Genomic DNA, 24,478 nt, shown 5'->3' with positions numbered 1-24,478 from the left:
AATAGAAGAGGAAAGGAAAATGAAAATAAATTGAAAATGTGTTTAACTGGAATTTTTTTAATAAAAGTTTTGGCAAAAAAAGTTGACCAAACAAAAAAAAATCCTTTTTGGAACTCATGGAATGAAAATATCTTCAAAAATTTTTGGAAAACATTTTATTCGTTTTTTGGACCAAGTTCTAGAATTCAGTTGGCGTTCAAAAGCATACTCACTGTATTTGACAATACGTGCCAGCCACCTGAGATTACAATCTGTTCCTCCACAAGGTCTCAGTGAACAGAGTGGCTATTGGTATGGTAAAGTTGATCTGAACTGGCAAAATGTTGGTAAATGGCAACCCACTGAACTGAGTCAGTTTTCAGAAGTTAGACGATTGCAATTAAATAGATGTCACACTTCCCCCCGCCTCCCGCCTGCTCTCAAGCTCTGATCAGGTGTCACAGTGCTACATATGGAGAATATTTTTAGAAATGCCAGTTCTTTCACCTTTGAGTTTCTGCCTATATGTGTTTATGGAAATCAAACAAAATCTACTTTTTTATTTATTTAGCTTTTCTCCTACTTGGGGTAGCTCATGAGTTATGTATTTTATGACTGTCTCAGGAGCTGGTTTTAAAGGATTTTAAAAGCCTTATCATTTATAAAATGAACTGAAATAGTGATCTGTCGTTGACTTTTTTAGATTCACAGGCCAGATCCTTAACTGGTGTAAATTAGCATAGCTCCAGCCAAGTTCCTGGCCCTAAAATATATAAGATCTCTGGCATGGCTTTTAGTCAAAGCCAAGAGTTGGCTCAGTGTACAGAAGCACCAGGCCAGTGGAAGCAGTAAGAAATTTTGTGGCTAGAGACAACATACTGCCTTCTGGAGTTCCTCAGCGCACAGGAGGAATGTGCACAGTGCTATACTCCTTCAGAGAGATTCTTTCATATGCCCAAAGGGCTCTGATAGCCAGTACAGAGGAGGTAGAGGCATGCCCCCCTCTCCTCCCACTTCTCTTCACCAGTAAGGTGACTAACACCCTAGAGCTGCCATCTGGGAAGAGTCACTGCTTTCATGGTTGGCTCCTTCATGAGGGAAGCAACAGGTAATGGACTTCTTGCCCCTCCCTCAACCCCACAGGGGTCAGTCACAACCTGGCCCGGAATAAGTTGATCTCATTTTATTTTTGTAGAGACTCTACAGTGCCATAAGCACAGCCCATGCATACAAGATGGAGCACAAAGGTGAAAGAACTACTGGTTGTGTGTTTTAAATTTACTGCTTTCTCTGAAGTCCTGTGACACTGGATGACTGCTTGAAAGCGGGAAAAGTGATTGCCACATCCATTTCATTACTGAGGTTTCCAACTTCCAAAAACCATCCAGTGCAGCAGTTGTGATATAACAGTTTAACTCAGTCAACGCTTCAGGGGATCTTAAGATCCTTTACCCTAAACATCTTAGTGGCCTTTCAAGATTTTTCATCTGCTCAGAGGAGGCTGCAGGTCTATAACTCAGTCATATCTCTTCCAATAAGAATAGAACTTAGTAAAAGGACTGGGTGGTGAGCTAGGAGGAACCTTAAGTAGCCCCTCAGTCACTAACTTTACTTAATAACTCACGTTTACTTGTTAAATAAGTTAGTTTCTTGTAGCTCTCTCTATCTTACTTATTTGTTAATATATGAATGAGTGGTAGAACACATTTTTAATCACCTTGCCTAAGAATAATCACAAAATGTAATTATACTTTAGAATATTTTTTAATCTTTGTTGACCTTAAAATAGAAAGACGTATTCAAACCACTGCTAGTAACTTTCCTCTCCCACCCAAAGACAGAGCTCTGATGACAATCCCTAAGGTTACTGTTGGTGTATAGGTTGAAAAGCTTTGCCTTGAAAATACTGTGACAGATACGGCAATTTCCTGCAATACCTTTGGGAGATCTTACTGTATCATACCTATGCATCATTGTGGGCTATGAGTTGTATATAACTCCATAAGGACAGGTGACTCCAGCTCCTCCAGAAACTAAGAACAGTGGAGGGCTGATTAGGCAAATTCACTCAGGTTGTAACACCTCCAGGAAGCAACCACCACCTGGATAGGCTAGTATACACTAGTTCAAACTGGATTCTCCAGAGACCAACAGGCGAAGAAAGATTTTTGGGATAAATAGCCTGAGTTTAAACTGAGTCAGTCTTCTGTCTGATTCAGAAAATGGACAGAACTAGAGGCAGAGCACAATGCGGAACTAATGAAGTAACTAAACGTTTGATTAAAACAAAAAAAATGAGACAAATAATTAACCTTTTTTCTTTTAGAGCTAAGTACTTCTCTTGCTAACATCCATGCAAATCCATTAAATTACATGTGGTTGTAGAAGTATTTCCAAGGGCAGAATCTGGCCTGGGGTCACTTGCCCATGGTGTTCAATTAATTAGAACGCAGAGTATATTTAACATACTGTGAATTTTTATGATTATTTTGCGGTTTGGCTTTATACACAGTGCCTGTTTCTCCTCTCATTTACACTTGTGTAAATGTGGAAGAATTCCACTTACAGCAGAACCTCAGAGTTACAAGCAACTCAGGGATGGAGGTTGTTTGCAACTCTGAAATATTTGAAACTTTGAACAAAATGTTATGGTCATTCTTCCAAAAGTTTACAACTGAATATTGACTTAATAGAGCTTTGAACCTCTTCTACACAGAAGAAAAATTCTGCTTCTCGCTCTCCCTTCTTTTTTTTTTAGTGGTTTACGTTTAACACAGTACTGTACAGTATTTGCCTTTTTTTTTTTTTTTTTTTTTGGTCTTTGCTGCTGCCTGATTGCTTACTTCCAGTTCTAAATGAAGTGTGTGGTTGAGTGGTCAGTTTGTAACTCTCAGGGTCTACTGGATTTCAATAGAGTTACTCCAGTTTTACATTGGAATAATTGGGCAAAATCTAGCCCCATATCTGATCATGTATATTATAAGTATTTCTGAACTGACTTATCCATTGAAAAATGTTCATCTTATTATATTAGCCATTGTGTATTTTCAAGATCAGGAACTCTGTGGATCAGAGTTTGATTGCCTTTGAAAACAGAGAGGGTAGCTAGTTGCTGTCTTTTACTCAAGTGTTGAACCTCAGATCTGCCTCCTGCAATAGAAGAGTGAAAAAATATTCAAGCAGACTATTATAGAGTCTGTAAGAAAACATTTCTGAAAGATTTGATATGATATAGGACATCTTGGGCTCTGCTGCACCTATCTAATTGATGAATAAGGACTGAGACAAGCTGTGTTAAGTGAACAGTCCAGATTCATTCCATTTTGATATATACAAACAAATAGCTATTCTGTTAACAAGATGAAACTAGAAAGCATAAAATAAACATCAGACTTTTTGTATACACAAGATGATATGACAGTCAGAAGAGCTAGTCAAGATGTTCCAAATTTTGAATTTTCAACTATATTTTTTTTCAAAAATTCAATTTTCAATTAAAACCAGAAAAAACAGAAATTAAAATTTGGTGGTATTTTAATGAGCCATAACAGTGTGTAAGTACCAAGGGCCAGACTTTCTCCGCTCTGTGCTGATTGACAGTTTTCTCCAACCCTCCTTCTTCCCCTCTACTTGGCTCCACACTTGCCTCTCCAACCCTCTCATCTCCTGTCCTATCCCCCTCCTTTCCTTCTGTTTCCATTTAGCTGATTCCCTCCTAACTAAAAACACACCCAAGGGAAAATATCATGGGACTCATATGACATTTGCTGCCATCATATTGTTCACTCTGTTTGTGCGTATTCACTCTGCTTGCAGTTTGTACTGCAAGGCAGCCCCTCCTGGGACATCATCCAGCAGCAAACCCAGACACAACACATGCCCCTGCATCAGCATCCCCTCAGTCCAACCATAAAGAGACCACCATCCCCTTTACTATCCAACTCAAAGTCCATTCTGGGCATAATTGTTTCACATACTGTACACATACTGTAGTCTGTAGACTCCTTAAAGTAAAACTGTTCTCTCAATTCCCACATATCAAGATGCAGCAATTTTCCATTCCCCTCTTCAGGGACATCATTTCCAGGTCACCGACCTGTAAATCCACTAACACTGGATTCCCAGATCTTTTCTGCACTTGTTCCAGGACTCCCCTGCCACACCCCACCTTCCAGGCTATCCACCTGAGAGTGATCACTCTCATAATTCTTGAACCCCAAATCCAATCCAATCACGCATCCCTTTTCAACCTGCCATCACTGGATCTCCATGTCAGGAAGGTCAGAAGCTAAAACAATAGAGCTACCAAGGTGCATGTTTGCATTTCATTGTCCTGATGTCAGTAACCACATTTGTTGCATTAATTTAAATGTCATTCTCATGACTGTTTTTGTGTATTTTTCTGGAAAATTTAATAATTTTTTTAAATGATTTGTGGAGACTTTTTTCATTTCTTTTCCCACTAAGGATGATTTTATTCCTTTACTCTAACTTCTTCTCACTTAAGGTTATTTATCTATTTTAGTACATTCATCCTCATTATAACACCAATCTGGGGCTCTGAGTGTTAGAAGGAGGTGTTATAAGATGGATGAATATAATTAAGTAAAAGATAAATGCATACTGTGCTCATTAACAGCAAGACACATACAAGGAAGCTGCTATTTTATATAATTCCCCTCTTCATATTTAAAAATAAAAAACCAGGAACTTGCTGGAAAAGGCTTCCTTTTAATATTTTCTCTCTCTTATCAGAAGGCTTTAATTATGGCTTACCTAGTGTACTTAAGATTACATTCTGCTTTCTGCTGAATACAAGCATCTCTATTGACTCCAATGGGAGCTGCGCTCAGATTTCTTAAGATTGAATTTAGCCCTTACTGACTATCAGTTCTGCAGTGACTAAGTATTTTTGGATGAAGGATTTTGTAGCTATGACAGAGTGGGTAATGTCTGAACCAAATTATAATTCAGTTTTGGATTGTAACCTCTATTTTCTATTAGCAGGACCGGCTCTAGGCACCAGCAAAGCAGGCACGTGCTTGGGGTGGCACATTTCCAGAGGCAGCATTCTAGCCATCCTTTTTCTTTGGGGCAGTTACACTCTCGGAGCTGCACCACTTAGACGAGTGAGAGCGCTGCGCCCCTGGCCACAGCGGGAAGGGGAAGCCCCAGCCCCAGGATGCTGAGCTGCCAGGGCTCAGCCACTACCTGGGGAGGAGAGGGTGAGTCCTGCTGGGGAGCTGGGGCTGCGCTGCCTCATCTGCACACTGGCTGCTGCGCTGCCTTGTGCCACCCCTTATATTGAGACTTTTCTGCATGGCTGGGTGAAGGTGACATCATTCCCTCCGCTTCCAGCACCACCTGCAAGCCCCAGCCCTACCTGAGCTTGAGGCGGCAAATTTTTGCTTGGAATGGCAAAAAACCTAGAGCTGGCCCTGTGTATTAGGACCTCCATTTTGTGCTATGTGATTAATACACGTATAACTTTAGTAGAATCATAGGACTGGAAGGAACCTTGAGAGGTCATCTAGTCCAGTTCCCAGCACTAAGGGCAGGATTAAGTATTATCTAGACCATTCCTGACAGGTGTTTGTCTAACTTGCTCTTAAAAATCTCCAGTGATAGAGATTCCACATCCCTAGGCAATTTATTTCAGTGCTTAATCACTCTGACTGTTAGGAAATTTTTCCTAATGTCCTTTGCTGCAATTTAAGCCCATTGCTTCTTGTCCTATTCGCAGAGGTTGAGAAGAACAATTCTTCTCCCTCTTCCTTGTATCAACCTTTTATGTATTTGAAAACAGTTATCTTGTCTCTTCTCAGTGTTTTCTTCTCCAGACTAAACAAATCCATTTTTTTTCAATCTTTCCTCATAGGTCATGTTTTCTAGATCTTTGATCATTTTTGTTGCTCTTTTCTGGACTTCCTCCAATTTGTCCACATCTTTCCTGAAATGTGGTACCCAGAACTGGACACAGTACTCCAGTTGAGGCCTAATCAGTGCAGAGTCTTGCTTACAACGTGTCTTGCTTACAACACTCCTGCTAATACATCCTAGAATGATGTTCGCTTTTTTTGCAAGAATGTTACACTGATGAGTCATTATTTAGCTTGTGGTCCACTATGACCCCCAGATCCCTTTTCGCAGTACTCCTTCCTAGTCAGTCATTTCCCATATTTTATGTGTGCAACTGATTGTTCCTTCCTAAATGGAGTACTTTGCATTTGTCCTTATAGAATTTTATCCTGTTTACTTCAGACCATTTCTACACTTTGTCCAGGTTATTTTGTATTTTAATCCTATCCTCCAAAGCAGTTGCAACCCTTCTCAGCTTGGTATCATCCGAAAACTTTATAAGTGTACTCTCTATGCCATTATCTAAATCATTGATGAAGATATTGAATGGAAGCAGACCCAGAACTGATGCCTGAGGGACACCACTCATTGTGCCCTTCCAGCATGACTGTGAACCATTGATAACTACTCTCTGGGAATGGTTTTCCAACCAGCTTTGCACCCACCTTATAACATCTCCATTTGGTTGCATTTCTCTAGTTTGTTTATTAGAGGGTCATGCAAGACAGTATCAAAAGCTTTACTGAAGTCAAGATATACCACATCTACCATTTCCCCTGTATCCACAAGGCTTGTTACCCTGTCAAAGAAAGCTATCACGTTGGTTTGACACAATGTGTTCTCGACAAATCCATGCTGTAACTGATCACCTTATTATCTTCTAGATGTTTTCAAACTGATTGCTTAATTATTTGCTCCATTATCTTTTCAGGTACAGAAGTAAAGATCACTGGTCTGTAATTCCCTGGGTTGTCCTTTTTTCCCTTTTTATAGATGGGCACTATATTTGCCCTTTTCTAGTCTTCTGGAATCTCTCCAGTCTTCCATGACTTTTCAAAGATAATTGCTAATGGCTCAGATTTGTCCTCAGACAGCTCCTTCAGTATTCTAGGATGCATTTTATCAGGCGCTGGTGACTTGAAGACATCTAATTTGTCTAAGTAATTTTTAATTTGTTGTTTTCCTATTTTAGCCTCTGATCCTGCCTCATTTTCACTAGCATTCACTATGTTAGATGTCCAATCATAACCTTCTTGGTGAAAACCGAAACTTAAACACCTCTTTCATTTACACATTTTCTATTATTATTCCCCCACCCCAATTGAGTAACGGGCCTACCCTGTCACTGGCTTTCTTCTTGCTTCTACTGTATTTGTAGAATGTTTTCTTGTTACCCTTTATGTCTCTAGCTAATCTGATCTCGTTTTGTGCCTTGGCCTTTCTAATTTTGTCCCTACATACTTATGTTATTTGTTTATATTCATCCTTTGTAATTTGACCTAGTTTCCACTTTTTGTAGGACTCTTTATTGATTTTTAGATCATTGAAAATCTTCTCGTTAAGCCAGAGTGATCTCCTATCATACTTACTATCTTTCCTCCACAGTGGGGTAGTTTGCTCCTGTGCCTTTAATAATGTCTCTTTGAAAAACTGCCAGCTGTCTTCAACTGTTTTTCCCCTTAGACTTGCTTCCCATGGGATTTTACCTACCAACTCCCTGAGTTTGCTAAAGTCTGCCTTCCTGAAATCCATAGTCTTTATTGTGCTGTTCTCCCTCCTACCATTCCTTAGAGTCATGAACTCTTATCATTTCATGATCACTTTCACCCAAGCTGCCTTCTACTTTCAAATTCTCACCCAGTTCCTCACTATTTGTCAAAATCAGATCTAGAACAGCCTTTCCCCTAGCAGCTTTCTCCACCTTCTGAAATAAAAAATTGTCTCCAATACATTCCAAGAACTTATTGGATAATCTGTTCCCTGCTACGTCATCTTCCCAATAGATGTCTGAGTAGCTGAAGTCCCCCATCACCACCAGGTCCTGTGCTTTGTAGCTGAGTAGCTGAAGTCCCCCATCACCACCACCTCCTCTTCCTGCTTAGGTGGTCTGTAGTAGACCCCACCCTGACATCATCCTTATTTTTTACCCCTTTTATCCTTATCCAAAGACTTTCAACAAGTCTGTCTCCTATTTCCATCTCAACCTTAGTCCAAGTGTATAATTTTTTTAATATATAAGGCAACACGTCCTCCTTTTTCCCCTGCCTGTCCTTCCTGAGCAAGCCGTACCCTTCTATACCAATATTCCAGTCATGCATATTCTCCCACCAATTCTCTGTGATGCCAACTTTGTCATAGTTGTGTTTATCTACTAGCATTTTGAGTTCTTTCTGCTTTTTCCCCATACTTCGTGCATTAGTATACAGACATTTAAGATACTGATTTGATTCCCCCCTCAGTTCTGTCTTGTCTCTCCTTTATCCCTGCTATAACAGCCCATGGTACCCCCCAAATTCTAACCCTGCTCCCAGGTCTTTACGTTTTTTACTTACTGTGGGCTTTGGTTACCACCTACTTTAAAGCCCTTCTCACTAGGTTAGCTAGTCTGTATCCAAATATGTTCTTCCCCTTCCTCAATAGGTGGACCCCATCTCTGCTTAGCAGTCCTTTCTGGAACAGCTTCCTGTGGTCAAGGAAGGTGAAGCCCTCCTGGTGACAACATCTTTGCATCCAGGCATTCACCACCAGGATGCACCTATCTCTGCCTGGGCTCCTACCCTGGACCGGAAGGATCAAAGAGACCACCACCTGTGCTCCCAACTCCTTCACTCTTTCTCCCAGGGCCCTGTAGTCACTTCTGATCTGCTGAGGGTCATACCTTGCAGTATCATTAGTGCCCACATGGATGAGTAGTGTGGGATAGTAGTCAGAGGGCCGGATGATCCTTGACAATCCCTCCATAACATCTTGGATACGGGCCCCTGGCAGGCAGCATACCTCCCGAGAGGACCTGTCAGGGCAACAGATAGGTGCCTCTGTCCCCCTCAGAAGAAAGAGTCATCAGCCACCAGTACCCTACATTTCCTCCTGGAAGTGGTGGCTGTGATCCTCCCAGCCTTGGGGGGTACAGGAATTCTCCTCCTCCACCTCCGGGGGTTATTCCTCATTGCTTGTTGCCAGGGCAGCATATTGGTTTTCCATCACCATGATGGGTGGATTAGGAATAGGGGTGGAGCAATGCCTGCTGCTAGAGGTAACTAGCAGCCACTGTCCGCCCCGTGACACAGCCATATCCTCCTCTCCTAGTGGTATGACAGAAATTCTCTGTAGTTGGATTGCTTCCTCAGCCTTGGAGGTCTCCATATGAATATTCTTGAGGAATTCCTCATAGGCACGGATGCTCCTCAGCCTAGCCACCTCCTCCTATAGCTCTCCCACCTGCTTCCTTAGAGATTCCACCAGCAGGCATCTTTCACACTGGCTGGCCTTCCCCAGCTTCGCTTTCTGTGAGTGGGAAATGCAGACCACAATCTCTGCAAATCCACACCAGAATCTGGGTAAAGGCACCCATGGTTAAGTTGTCTGTCTGGATACAGGCACAGGTGGAGGAGACAGGAGTAATGTTGGCACTGATAATGTGGTCTTTCCTAACCATAGCAATTATATTACATCTCCCTCTCTCAAACTCCCCTGCTTGCATTCCCTTGGTCGCTAGCTCCCCTTGATAGATAAAATAATTAAAGCTGTGCTGTTCTTGTGAAATAGTGACCTGCTTTCATAACCACTACCAAACATTGCTGAGTACTTTGGTCAAGGAGAACAACGTGGAATGTTTAGAGTGTATCAACAGGCAAATAGACCTATGTACCCCACGTCTGCAAACCCCTGGAAAATATGCTGTGTCAGTGTGGTCTGATATGACGTAAATAATGGTATATATATGTAGTGACTACTATGTCTCGGGGTGTCACTCCTCTGGCATTAGTCAGGGAGGGCACCCGCTCAGCTGAACGCTCAATAAAAGTCTGTATAAAACTCAGTCTTGTTCTCTGTGCCTCCTTGGAGTAAGTGATTAGCTCCGGGGAGAACGAGCCCATTTGGCTAACACCCTTGATCGCTTAGTCTCTGGATTTTAAGGCCTTATCTCCTAGGTCAGCCCTACCCCCTCATTAATCACAGAGTGGGAGAGTGATCTCAAGACTGACTGAGACTGATCAAAGACGATCAAGAATGATCCAGGGAACAATGGCTCAAACAGTCCCGAGACACACAATCCCAACTGACCCAGTAACTGAAATGACCTGAAAGAGAAAGAAAAACACAAACAGACAAGCAACTTCACTCACCCCAAGGTTAGTACTTGCACCTTGTTCGTTCAGCAGGGGGAACTCCTTCTCTCCCTCTCAAACTCTCCTGTTTGCGGTCCCTTGTTCGCTAGCTCCCCTTGGTCACTTAGCCTCTCCCTTTTAAGGCCGTCTTCCTTAGGTCAGCCCTACCCCCTCATTAATCACACAAAGGGAGGGTGATCACAGGAATGATTGAGACAGATCAAACTGTCCCCAGACACACAATCCCAGCTGACCCAATAACTGAAATAACCTGAAAGAGAAATAAAAACACAAACAGACAAGCAACCTCACTCACCCCGAGGTTAGTACTCACACCTTGTTTGTTCAGCAGGGGGATCTCCTTCTCCTGCCCCCTCAAGCTTCCCTATTTGCAGTCCCCTGTTCGCTAACCCAAAACAAGACTATTATGATGTATTCCAGATAGATATCTTGCCCAGAAAAGATGTTTGAAGCCTCATTGAAGGACTTTCACTGAGAAGCTATCATAGAGCAATCTAGGAACATCAGCTTTGCTTGTATCCCAGCTGTTAGCCCAATCCCATGGAACAGTGGATTTTCTACAGAGGAATACCAGCATTACTGGTAGAACTTCATCTTCTCAGCCTGAGTACAGGTAAAAAGAACATGCACTATATTTAAGCAGGAGCGCTTCTCTGGGAAGGAGGACAGACCATCACTACATGTAAGCAGGACTTGCCAAAGAGAGAAATGGTGACTAGACTCTGCCCAGACCCAGGTGGCTTGGTAGCTTGTGGGACCCTGCAATTGGATCCATTTGCAACAGACCAGTGACAGGATACTGGGGCAGATGGTGTTTTATCATTATTGTGTTTTATCACTAGGTTTTAACTACTTACCTGCCTCAAACGTATGTAGATCCTGAAATTGCAAGACACTGAAGGAGTCTCCTGCAAACTGCTGAGCATGCTCCATACTATTTCTATTCCATTCTTTTCTAGTCAGGTTCACATAATGCTCCCATCACCGTGGGGTCTGAGTGAATTACTGTAGGAATCTGTTCCACCATCTTGAACAAGGCCCCAGAAAAGCTCTGTCTCCTGCACAGATAAGCTTTGCCTAGTGAGTAGTTCCATTTGCCTGAGAAATTAAGTTGTCCTCATTCCAGAGCTTGGAGATCTTTTAGTATGGCATTGTAGGGCATACAGTGGGAAATCAACACAGTGATCAGAGGAAAATATTGTGGTGCTGGCTGATGTGCTGAGTTTCTGAAGAGATGCACAGCTCTTTCCATTGACAGGAGGCACTGGTGCTTCATAAGGTCTGTAATGTAGAATGAGATTGATTGGACCAGATGTTCAGTGCATAATTATGAGACCTGATCCTCCACTATATTACTCCACTTTCACAACAGGGTGACTACTACTTTCAATGAAGTTACACTGCTGTACAAGTGGAAAAATGCAGTTATGAATCAAGGCAACAATTGGTATATTGTACTGCAATAACTCAAAAAGACATTGGCTTAAAAATGATGATCCCATCACAGGACTTCAAGAGATCAAGTGCAGTTGCAAGCAGCACACACCGAATTCAATTGTTTCTCCAAGGTGCAAGGGAAAACACTAGTGCAATTTAGTACTTGAAGTTGAATAAAGTGAGTTTTGTAGGAACTTTACTCCCAATGAAGAAAGCTAACAGCAGATCAGAAAGGCTAACCACCTGACAAACCAACTTCAAGACATATCCTGTGATTTCCTCTTCAAAGATGGGCAAATCCCCTTCCCTTTCGAAAGCTCAAGTAAATTGGCTTTCCACAGAGCGGTTCCATAGTAGCTGGGAGAATCTTCCATCCATAGGCTACAGAGGGGCAGCTTTCCCCTTCCAATGGTATATGGAGGTGTTTAAGCAGAGGCTCTGCGTACTCATCTCGCTCCTCCACAAACCCCTTTATCATGCTAAGATATATGGGTCCACCATGTAGTCCACAATGGGTCCGCTATGTAGGTTCTTAGAATCCTACACCTCTATCCTATGCAGTAGAACTGCACCAAGGCCCTTACCGGACCTGGAGGATTTGGCTTTCAAATACTTGTTTGTCCTACTCTCAAATGAGATTGATCTTTGGCATACTTAAGTTGGTGGATTTATAAGTATCAGTGAGCTACCTCAATTTACACTTGCTGAGAAACTGGGCCAAAGTTCTCAGGCCCACAAAATGAATATTGCAATCTGTAAAAATATATGTCCTCTGCTAAAAAGTTCATATACTGTAAAAAGCACCATGAGAAGCACTTCATGTGAAAATCAACTAGGTTAGGAATAACTATCGGCTTAGTCATTTCAGCTTTTGATTAATTTTGAGTGTAACGGTACAGCAGACATGTAGTAAGCACAAACCAAATATCTGATCAAAAAGTCCTCCAGCTCCAGAGTTAGTCAGTTTTGACTGAACTCAATGACCTAACCATATTTCCTTTTTCAGCATTGGAGATACTCCTACATATTTGTTGAGGAGATAACAGGGGAAAGGTCCTGAACATGACCAGATTTCCTGGCCATGTTGTCAGTGTGGTTATTTCTCTTATTAGAACCCAAAGGTCATTGGTACAAAATGGAGATTAAATTCTAGTTTTGTAAGATTTTCAAAGCTGGAAAAAGGTTAGTGTTGTGTAGCTAGTGGTTGGTTGGTACAAAATCTCACTAAAAGTGTGTAATAACTGTACAGTGTAAAGTACTATACCTGTAGTGTGACAGTTTGTGTCAAAATTGATATGTTTTCAGTAAAATAGGGTATATTTAGGTAATTATATGCTCGTGCTCACTGGTTAGCCTCTCTCTGACATGCATTTTCATGAGAGAGAGCAGGAGGGCCTCAAAGTTTAGTCAGTTTAAAAGGATCCTGAAATATTGTATTAATTTGCAGTAGAAAGGTCATGTTGCTGGGTAAACATAAAGGGATAAATATATTGAGATCAATACACTGAGACTTAGCTGCATGATGCCCATTAATGTTAATAGAAGTCTTGCTGCCAAATCCACAAATCCCACTAATAATGATTTATCTCTCCATGTTCTTATTGAAATGTATTGTAAAATTAAAGCACATTCTCTCATGGTCTCCAGTAAGGCAAAGTTCAATAGTTTAAAGCATTAAGAGCAAAGCAACTTCTATATTCAGAGGTGCAGCAGCCTCAGTATTCGGTAGCATAAATTAAAGGGGGAAATTAGGGGAAATTTCACAAATACTTTCAAAATTTTAAATCTGCTAATTTTAAATGGCTTTAAAATACATAATTATAAATTGCTTATATTAGATGTAGTATCTCAGTAGTAACATATATTGCCCTTTTGCCTGCTAAGAATGAACACTATGTATTGTTACACATGTGAATTTGCATAATTATGATTACTTGTATGGATTCAATGAATTTCTTAATACTCTATGTACAAATCCACTGCACTCCATAATTCACTTCCTTTTGATCTGTCACATTAAGCACTGTGATCTCTTTGATATTCCATACATTCTATGGATTTCCCTTTTTAAAATAAGGAAAGATCTGGGAGACATACCATGTAGCAGACTTCATACGAAGATTTTAGAAGTATGAGTGTAACTAACTAAATTCCCATGTTTTTTAGAAGGGTTTTTATCCAGTCTTTTTTCAAATCATCCTCTTGTCTACCAAAACTCTAAGGCTAGTTACAGTTGGAGAATTAAGTCCAACTACAGAAGTGATAAATTATACGTTAAAAAATTCTAAACATGGGCCTAATGACAACATACATTACCTTTTATCCCCTATTTTACACCAAAACTGAAGACATTAGTGAAGAAATTGATGACACTTGCTGATAATCATAAGAAGTAAAATACTTTAAAACATATACAGAGTTTCAGGTGCTTTTGATTAATATAGGAAAAAACTTAGATGACATGCATCCCTGGATGTAGGAGACATAATCCAAATAATAGCTGGAATATTAAATAGAAGGTTACATCAAGAAGATTTGCACCAAGTAGAAAAAGACCAAGGATGCTGTGAAATTGGTGTCAAAAAATTGAAACCCCTTTTGTATCCTATCTACAAGATTTCACTTAGTATTTGTTTCTGCTGCCTTCTCTAAAGGAGAAATTCCAATAGCTCCTTTAGATAGAAATCTGACGTATTCAACTTTTGGAAAACCAAAGAGAAGAAATGGAAGAGAAACGAGATAAATTGATTTTCTTATAAATATTCCCACTTCCATGTGAGAAATTAAGAAGAAGATTTAAAAGTATTATGAACTATACACACTCCAACTCTACATGCTTGGGAGCATGCAGTAATGTCAGATGTGCAGTTTTTTATCACCTCTTTCTGAGGAGAACATATATACATTTCGACACAGAAAAATCTTTGCCAAAAACAGTTACTACTTCTTAAGGGGAAAGAAAGAAAATGTTCAGGTAAGCTATATTCCTTTAATATACCTGAACCCCCAACCCACCACATTCACCACTTTCACTGACAGGCTCTGGCCCTTTACAAATAAGTCCTATACACCTGCAACACGTACAGAAACACAGTACACACACCACATTCCTCACAATCACCTTGTAATGCAAAACCTTAAATCTGACCTCGGCAGCATCAATTTACGTATCTGTAACATAGCTGTGCCCATGGGTATTGCATGATGTGTGGAGAAGTAGGATGATGGAGGTATGGTTTTGCGTTATAGGGCCATATTGAGGAATTTGATGCAATCTGAGAGGGTCAAAAAAACCTCAAACACCATCAGTTTCACTGGTATCTAGTAGCAACCATGGAGATGTTAGCATTTGTGATGAGTTTAGACACTGCAATGCACCATTTAGGAACATGAAAAGCATTTACCAAGTAGTTTCTAAAACTGTTTTCCTTACATAAGAGATAATAAGTGGATCCTTGTTCAGTTCTTCATTAATGTGTTTTAAAACATGGATTTTATTTCTAAAATGGATAATTTGATGTCTGAAGCAATGTTAGGAACATTAGGAAAAAAGTAATTCAATTTTTCCTTAATACCCATAAATCTCTTTTTGGTTCTCCCCACACCACCCTGTTTTGCTATTTCGGAACCTTACTTAATCTATTTCTCTTTATAACCTCTCATCGTAATACATTTTTATGAAATCTCTGGCTGATGTTCCTCAAAAACCCTTTCTGGATATAGCACATTAAACATGTACTCTAAAGGGAAATCATCTCTTTAAAAAACACCATCGCTTGATAGTGCTTTAATTTACGCAATAATAAATGTCTTTCTTCTGTAGTCCCAAATGAAGTCTTTTACTAAATAACAAAGAATTAAAATATTGGATTATTCATCACACTTTTATCCAAAATGTGTACTGATTCAAGTTTAACTATCAGTCATCTGATATTTCTTTAACGGTATATTTTTAAAAATATATCAATATAAATACACCAGACTGCATCAAATGGTTTAAATATCAGTTCTGTGCTTAATTATGTACTGTGAAACCTATTTATAGTGAAATCAGATACAGGGAAATTCTGCTTTTAGTGACATTGACTGAAAGTCCCAAATTGTTTAATTGCTTTTGAATGCATAAATTATTACCCAAGCTATAGTAACCTTCCCTCCCTCCTTCTCCACATCCCCACCACAGAGAAGCAGGGGGATGAAAAATAGGCTTTACTATGGGAGGATCCTGAGCTTGATTCTCAGCAGGTGTAAATCAATGAGGATTTATTGACTCACTGGAGCTATTCATACTGATTTTGCTGAAGATTTGGATCTATAATTTCCCTTGGTCATCACTACAAAAAGGTGATGTAAGCTGATGTAATGAACAATTTCAGCACTGTCTTTGGCTGTAACTTGTATATGAAGATAATCAATATCCACAAATTTATTGCAGCAGTTAATATGAATCATTTATACTTATAGGGCCATAAATTCAAAGGGAGGATAGACAAGGTTGCAAAAATAGCACCTCCAAGAATATAGGCATGCCAGATACCCATGTTTGCATGCCAACTGTGCAATTAGGCAATTGTGTAAATTATCATAGGAGAAGGTGCAGTTACCCAATTTGCTTGCACAAATGCAGTTTTCAGTGGCCTCTGTGGCTGTGTATGAATATTTCTGTAGTCACACCTTTTGCACCTGCATCTGAAAATTTGTTCCATAACAACCTTGATTACATGTATTTGGCTGTAATATCTCCCTTCCTACATCATTATTATTTGTATTACTATAGCACCTACGACCCTTAGTCATGGACCAGGACCCCCCACGCTTGGTGCTCTACAAACAGAATAAAAGAATTGTGCTACTCTATAGAAATGGGCTAGATGACCTTCGGACCTTCCCTTCCAATCCTACCATGATATTTAACCAGTTACAAGTCAAATGACCTGATGTTCAAAGGTGTGTTTATTGCACTTGTGTATGTGCAAAAGTTTGCACACATGGGCCTTATTTATGCTCACATTTTGCGTTAAATATTATTGGTGCATGTAAATCAGGGTTTTGGACATGAAAGTGGCAGGTTATGCAGCTAGCTGGCCAATTCAATATGCAAATACCTGATTTTACACTCATTGTGTGCACATATAAATTAAATAAGGACATAAGGATTTTAGCTACATTAGTTAATGGTCTCTGGAGTGTTACCTATTCCTTTTAACATATTTAATACTTCATCATCTTCATTAGGAAAGAAAGTAATGTGAATGATAAAACTGGTAAATAATAACACTTACCACTTACATATTTTTGATATATTACCTAACACTGTATAAACATTAAATATTTTTACAGATAAAAAGAATCAAACACAGAGATTTCAAAACCATAACAAATACCTGCAACAAAGGAGCATCCTGGTGGAAGTGTTTGGTGATATCTGGATTGCTTCCATTTGCAAAATTGCATACAGTTCTGGAGGTCCTCTTCATCTGATCATACTCATTTCATGAGCAAATAAGCCGTTCTAGTGACACATTTCAACACAAGTAATATCTGAATATTTAGCTTATGTATATGTCATTCCCAGTATTCTGTCATTAAAGGGATTGGATTTATAACCTAGTCTTAATCTAGGCTCATAGGTAACACTGGCCAGATATGTCTGAAAGGTCATATCACAAAACATAAAATGAGGAGACGCTACTGACAATGCTAGGTGATAGAAAGATAGTAGAGGGATGATGTGATGTCCATTACATAAATGAAGAATGGGTCTAATTCTCCTCGATTAGGGATTGATCTTGCTCCCATTGAAACCAATAAGAAGTTTATTATTGACTTCAGTGATGGCTGGACTGGATTCTTATGGCACTGTTAAATCAGGAATAACTCCAGTGAAGTTGGCAGAAATATAGTTGTGTAAAACTGATGCAAATGAGAAAAGAATCCTGCCCCTTACCTCTGTTTCATACACATTCATCTCTTTTCTACTCCATTTCTATAGCAGGATGCTAAATGAAGGCCTTCCACTTATCATTAGCATATCATTAACATCTTCCTCATGATTCTAAATCACAACTTCAGTGTCCCACCCTGCCAACTATTAGATGGGGCAAATCCTCCATCCTCTCTAGTTTTCAGAGAGACTTTCAGACTACATTTCTGCTTCTTCTAGTGTAAAATGAACTAAAATCAATCACACTGCTTCCTTGATGTGTTTATGCCCTGAAGTTGTGAAGTCTGCAGATTTCTCTCAAGTAGTGTGAAAGGCCATAAATTTCTTCAAGGTCAAAGGCTATAAAAGCCACTCTTTTATGAATGAACAGATTACAGGAACACTCTGTTCAACTTCCCCTGTGAAAGAGTTTTGATTCCATAATGGAAAAAGTTCTGTAAAATGTAACAGAAAATTATATACATGTATTTTGAAACCCTCTATAGAACTGAATTGAGAATTATATGCATCTTGTATAGTGTTTTTGTGTGGGGTTGTTATTTTATTAAATGCTAAGAGGTTTGAAAAAGTGCTATATCAGAGCTAAGTTTTATTAATTATTATTTAAAAATCAATTTCTATAGAGCTCTATTAAGCTTCTACAGAATCTCTTTGTTACATCACTATTAATTCTATAAGATTTTTCCATAAGTGTTTAGTCACATATACATTTATGATTAAATATAATACTGGCCATCAGCAGAAAACATGACATACAGGGCATGATACTGATGTACATACCACATTCTAACATACTTAACATCTGATACTGCTCCCACTGATTTCGGTGTGGCAAGATCAAGTCCGTATTGAACAGCAATGTTCCAAACTGCTTTGTAGTCACTTGTATTTTGTATTAATTCTCGCCAACAATAAAAGTGAGTGGAAAGTAAGAAAAGAGAAAAGTGATAGCAAAGGCTGATTTAAAGGTGCTGCCCTTTGCCACCATCTTGTTTCTAAAATAAAATTGTACTTTTTAACAATTTTACAATTACAAAAGTTATGAAGATTGTGGGTTGTATGAATAAAATATTAATTCGTGCGTATGCAGACAAGTACTGCTGCATATGTTTACACCCCATACTACTCCAGTATGGCATACTACTGGCATGTTTCCCTCTTTAAACACATGGGTATACATCAATCTGATTTAGTTAACAAAATATGCAGTTTCTACATAAAATGACTGGAGTAAATTGAGTCACTTGCATTGCTCTTATTATAAACATATCCCTTTCCTACACCTTGAATTAAGGCATCATCGTGTATAATCTGACAGATTTCAAGACATGTAATTTTACTGGTATTGATATAAATGATGCTAGGAAACTATACAGATACCTAACGCTAGTGTTTCTTTACAACACTAATCATTTTGAATCTGATCCAATGCCCACTGAAGTCAATAGGAGACTTTCTGTCAACTTCAATGTACTTTGGATCAAGCCTTTTTGTGCACAACCTCCCATTTCTTTCACATTAAAATCATGCTTGTCATTATTGTCATACAGCATTTTCCCTTCAAATATCTACTCAAAGGAGACTTCACAGAACAAGCCAGTAGTTTATGGGCAAATCTGATTTTCATTTCAAAGTGTATTTGTATGAGTCAATAATCTTTAGAAGCTTGTTAGATTGCAGATGGAGTTTTAGCTGTTAAATTGCCCTTTTAAAAATAGTCTTCATGTTTTTATAGTTAATATGCATTGAAGTAATATAAGTATGCATCCAAATAGCAATGAAACAGCCAAGAAATGCAACTTTGAGTTTTCATAATCATATTTTAAAGCTGTCTTTCTGAGGTGAGGAAAATGGTAAAGGCATCTTGGACAAAAAGCTTGTAATGTTTCATAGCTTGAAGTAAAAATTCCACAGAAGAAGTTGGTATTATTTAGAATTAGAAAGCATGATACAATTTTAAAAATTTATAATGCTGACAAATCACAATTACAAGCAAGATGTTTAGGGTATCTAGTGTGAGCAAAGAGGCAAGCACAGACCTATGGCAAAAATACAGTGAAATCTACCCCAATGACCACTTGCAATACCCAGTGCCTGTCTCGCACACTCTTTTTAAAGGACCCGGATCAGGTCCTTGACAGAAAAGTTAAGGCAAGTTTCTCTTTATACTACATTAAAACTACCATTAACAAATATTTGTTTGTGACCAACCTAATGGCTTGATATTAAGTTGCTGAGACAGGACAAGTGCAGTTCTTAAACCAACTGAGGCCTACAGAGCGCTGGCATTTTGCTGAGGCTATCCTTGGGACTCCATGGTGAAGACATTCAATTGTTTTAGACACAGGCCAGTAGACAAAATAGGACAATTCAGAGTGGCCTTGGCAACCAGCTAAGGATCTGATCCAGTGTCCACTGATGTCAATGGAAAGAATCCCACTGATTTCAGTGGGCTTTGGATCTGACTTTAAAAGCACAGAGAGTAGCTTAATGAGCAATTCAGCCATACCTGACAGTTTAAATTTCCCATAAATTTCTTTGCATCAGTTATTCTTAAAACCATGAATGGGATGTTCTGAACACCTGAAAAATAATTCCAGTGAAGTCTATATTTTTTAGCTCATGTGTTTCTAGAAATTTATATAATAAAAGAAGAAGAGCAATGTTCTCTGGTTTACAAAAAAAGGCAAGTACTTTATTTATCAATAGGATTACCAGCTGCTTTTTACACCATTGCCATGACTAAACAAATAGAACAAAATAAATAAAAGAGAATATAAAACCATATTACTCCAGTTGGTACCCCTGGACAACCCTTTGACTAAGTACAGAGTTAGATGTTTCAAGTATGGCACTTATATGAATAAGAGCAGAGAGAAGGTGACATATTCACAGTTAAAAGCAACAAACTATGTTCCTTTGGTATATTTGTCAGAAGATCATAGGTAACTTGGCTGAACATTAATTAGTTCTATCTGATTTATGCACATCAGAGTAATTTTGTTTTTTACAACATACTGACAAATTTGGTAGATCCCAACTAGCATAAGATGATTAAGGTCTCTGGTGTGAACAGACAGACAAACAAAAATGGCAAAAGTATATTCAGCATGATTGTTTTGTGTAATTGTTGTACAAAACTATGTTAGAAAATAGCTAATAATATACACCAGCAATAAGCTCTGTGACTCCAACAGACAAAAAAAAAATCAGACATCCTTGATGATGAAAGTGCACAGACCTTCTGGTTGAGTTTATGGTCAAGTGCCTAACAGTGCAATTAATCTCCTTTTAAAATGTGCTTGCAGTTGTATATTACAGAATTCCCCTGTATACACTCCAGAAAACAGCATCCTTGCAATTTTTTAGCTATGATCATTTTACATGCAATTACAACAATTAGTCAGACAGTCTCGCCTGTAATCTCATCCTAATAATGACCAAAAAGCTGCTCCAGTCAAAAGATAATATTGGATAATCAGAAAACAGTAACTGTACTGTAAGGCCAGAACAAGCATGGTTTTACAGCTTTTCCTTCAGTCTTTTACTTAGCACTGCATTTTGTATCTAGTTCAGTAAGTGTCGTTCCAATACCTTAGTGGCTTTCTTGGTGGTTGATAAAATGCTTGCCTAAGCAATGTACCTTTCCCTAATGTTGTCTGGGTCAGTTCCACCTGGCACAGTGTTTCAGTTCTGTAACAGCCTCACACATAAGCTGAGTCACTTGACTGAGTCCTGCCAAAGTTAGGTACGCTCATTCTTGGCAGGTCCTTGTTTCTGATTTCGTATATGGATTTCCTTTTTGCTTGTACTCCTCTCACTGCCATTTTGATCTTTCTCCAGCCCAAGTGGTTCAGTTCTGCCAAATTGAGCACCACACAAATCCCACTCACTGCAAACATGAATACCAAGAAAACAGTCTTCTCAGTGGGTCTAGACACATAGCACTCCACTTCCTTAATGCAGGGGTATCTATCACATTCATACATGGAAGGGACATTAAATCCATACAAGAAATATTGTCCCACTAAGAACCCAATCTCTAGGGCATTTCGAAAAACCACCTGGATGATGTAAAATCTGGAGATGCCTTCTTGCCGCCTCATCTTCGACTTTGTAGTTCTGATGGCTGGGTTGGGGATTTCCTTCACCTCCAAGCAGTCTGGCTCTGCTTCCTTAGTGGAGTTCTCGGTGTTCTGCAGCACTCCATTGACAATGGTATTCTTGATCTTCTTATTGTCCTCGCGTTGCATTGAGTCCTGATCTCTGTCCAAGGCGAGGAAGACGGTGGAGTACCTCCTCTCCCTCTGCTTAGCAGACTGGTGAACAGAGTACGTTATAAAGCAGAGACTGGGGGTGCATACCATGATGATCTGGAACACCCAGTACCTGATATGAGAGATAGGGAATGCCTGGTCGTAACAAGCCTGATTGCAGCCTGGCTGCAGTGTGTTGCACACAAACATAGTTTGTTCATCATCGTAAACCGTTTCTCCTACAATGGCCACAATGAGTATCCTGAAGATCACCACCACGGTCAGCAGGATCCTACAACAGAAAAGTTCGTCAGTGCACGCTGACCCTGCACACCTAGAGTGAGAGCGAAACGCCCGAAACCACAGCAGGCAGCAGCATGGCTGGATCTAACCGCCAGGGCTACGGGGAGCTGTCCGGTGCTGATCATGCACATAAACAGAGATCACAATGCAAGTGGCAAAGAAACGTTTGCCCTGATTTTTGTTTAGTCTAAAGGACAGTGCAAGCAGGAGTGTTGTCCTGTGTGACTCAGGCTACATGATATTAAAGAGCAATGAAGAGATACACGCAAGCACACTCATTGTAATCCTCAGTTGGGAAAAGATCCTCAGCTCAAAGGGTGACTAGCTAGACCTCAGTTTTACCTGGCTTTTAAAAAAGCTTCACAATTTAGAATGTTGTAAATATCAGCCGAAACCAACACAAAGGGGAGAGGCGTTCAAAGGGCTTTAAAGAAATTGATGTGTGTGGGGGGGGGGCGGGGTCGATCTCGCGACGGCACTTTATTTCCTAGAAGAGTCCTATGCCGGGACAACTTCTTGATTTTCTCCACAGGGAGCGGGAGATACTTGATGGCTGAAGTTTACTCTAGTCTGGAGCATTTTTTTTCTCCGTAACCCATGGCACATACCTGGTTAGGACATTTCCTCCCTGCACTGGCACAGGCACATGGCAACTGCTCTCCGCCAGCACTTCCAGGAGGGGCTTAAGCTAGGTCCCCTTGCCTGCCCGTCGTTCCGAGGCAAAGCCCCTTTGTTCTTACCTCCCTATCATAGTCGAGTGCTGCTGCACCGCAGCTTCCAGGAGTCTCTCTAGGATGGTCCATTCCCCCATCGCTGTTCATCCGGAGACAAAGACTTTGGCCGCGCTGCCGCTTTCGGCTTTTAGCCCACCCCAGCTGAGCAAAGCAACGTGTTAGCAGGCGGCTTGGCCCGCGGGGGTGCTGGATGGCCCGGGCTGCCTGAGTACAGCCCCGCAGCCCTTGCGCCTCGCCGGGCAGGTCCCGCGGCTGGGCTCGGCCTGGACCCCCGGTGCCTGGGCTGTGCATGGGCAGGGAGGGAGGGTGGCTGTAATGTCTTGCCGCCTCTAATCGGCCTTTAAGTAGTCTCTGCTTGCGTCACAGCCCGGTCGGGGGAGAGCAGCCAGCAGCGGCGCTAGGATTTTCTCCGGGTTCTTATGGGGGGCACGGGAAAGAAATCACTGGCACTAAAAAGAACTACATGGCGCTGGCGAGAGATTAATTTTGCGACCCAGGGATTCTTGATGATCTGGGCTCCCTGGGGAATCCCGCCGCGGGCAGCTAGCCCTAAGCAGCCCGAAATGCCGGGGGCAGGCAGAACTGGGGTCTTACCCAATCACACAGACATTAAAACGGCTCCACTAAGCACACAGGTAATGGACTGGAGTTAATTCGCCCTTAGAAGCATAGCACGCAATTAGATGCTACCAAGATCCCCCAGTGGAAAGCTTCCCTCGCAGGGAGTTCTCCCCTCCCCTCACATTTCCTCTGTTGTCTGCCGAATCTATTTTAATAAATGTAACCTGCAGCTTTGTTGTATCCATTTCCCTCTGTGTGTCGGTCTCGGCTCACACGCCAGTGATTTAATAGCTGTGTGTTTGCATGTGCTGTGCCTGTATGCAGAGGAAATACCCCAAGTACGGGCAGTGACTATTCATTGCCATTCCACCAGTCAGAGTTAACAGCGGAGGTAATGAGTGATGTAGCCACAAGGAAATTGTGTTAGGTCATCCTCAAATAAGGCATATTCACTGTTCAAACAGTACTCAGTTCGGACCAGAAAATAGTGTCTATGCTAGGTATTAATTTTAAATTTTGTTTTCTGATCTATGAAACAATTCGGGTGTGTGTGTGGGGGAGGGGGGGTACTTCTGGCTGTTAACACCTAGCTTCCAGGTAGAAATGTACTTTAGGAATTGGAACGGTTTGGTATTGTCTCAAAGTTTGGAAATATTTTGTGTATCTTACACAATGGCAGCATTCTATAGCTATAGTTTTATATATTCTTATCTCTCAAGCTTGGAAGACACTGGAATTAATATGTAGGTTTTAGTTCTCACTGGTTTTACATCATTGATATAAATATTCATGAACAGAAAGAACTGAAATTTACATATCCAGCATTTTCCAAGATTAAGGTTCTGTGTGTGCGAATCTGCATATACATATCAGTGGTGACACTAAAATATATACAAATCATGTAAAAGTTATGTATCGTTTCCCAGACAAAATGCTTATACTAAAATTAATCCATATAAATTACCATAGAATATTTTAGCTTGTTAACTATTTACATTTTAAATTTTGTGGATGCACTCAGAACCAGAGATACTACAGGAGGTTATTGCACAAAGA

The 24,478-nt window shown here is 40.2% G+C and overlaps 1 protein-coding gene across 1 annotated transcript; it reads right to left on the bottom strand.

The window, feature by feature from the left end:
* Positions 1-20,292: 20,292 nt before the first annotated feature.
* Positions 20,293-22,954, bottom strand: GJD2 (gap junction protein delta 2). Its single transcript, XM_032775005.1, has 2 exons — positions 22,868-22,954; positions 20,293-22,116 (listed from the first exon to the last, which is right to left on the bottom strand). Exons 1-2 carry the CDS (start codon positions 22,936-22,938, stop codon positions 21,273-21,275), a joined length of 915 nt encoding a protein of 304 aa, XP_032630896.1. The 5' UTR covers positions 22,939-22,954; the 3' UTR covers positions 20,293-21,272.
* Positions 22,955-24,478: the final 1,524 nt, after the last annotated feature.

This window comes from Chelonoidis abingdonii, chromosome 4 (assembly GCF_003597395.2).
Source record: "Chelonoidis abingdonii isolate Lonesome George chromosome 4, CheloAbing_2.0, whole genome shotgun sequence".
NCBI classification, from domain to species: Eukaryota; Metazoa; Chordata; order Testudines; family Testudinidae; genus Chelonoidis; species Chelonoidis abingdonii.
Note: the sequence above shows the minus strand (reverse complement) of the source record. Positions and strands in the feature narration are given on the sequence as shown.

Coding starts and splice junctions, on each gene's coding strand:
- GJD2 (XM_032775005.1), bottom strand. CDS start 22,938: ATGGGGGAATGGACCATCCTAGAGAGACTCCTGGAAGCTGCGGTGCAG. Junction 22,117..22,867: donor CACTCGACTATGATAGGGAG/GTAAGAACAAAG, acceptor TTTCTGTTGTAG/GATCCTGCTGACCGTGGTGG.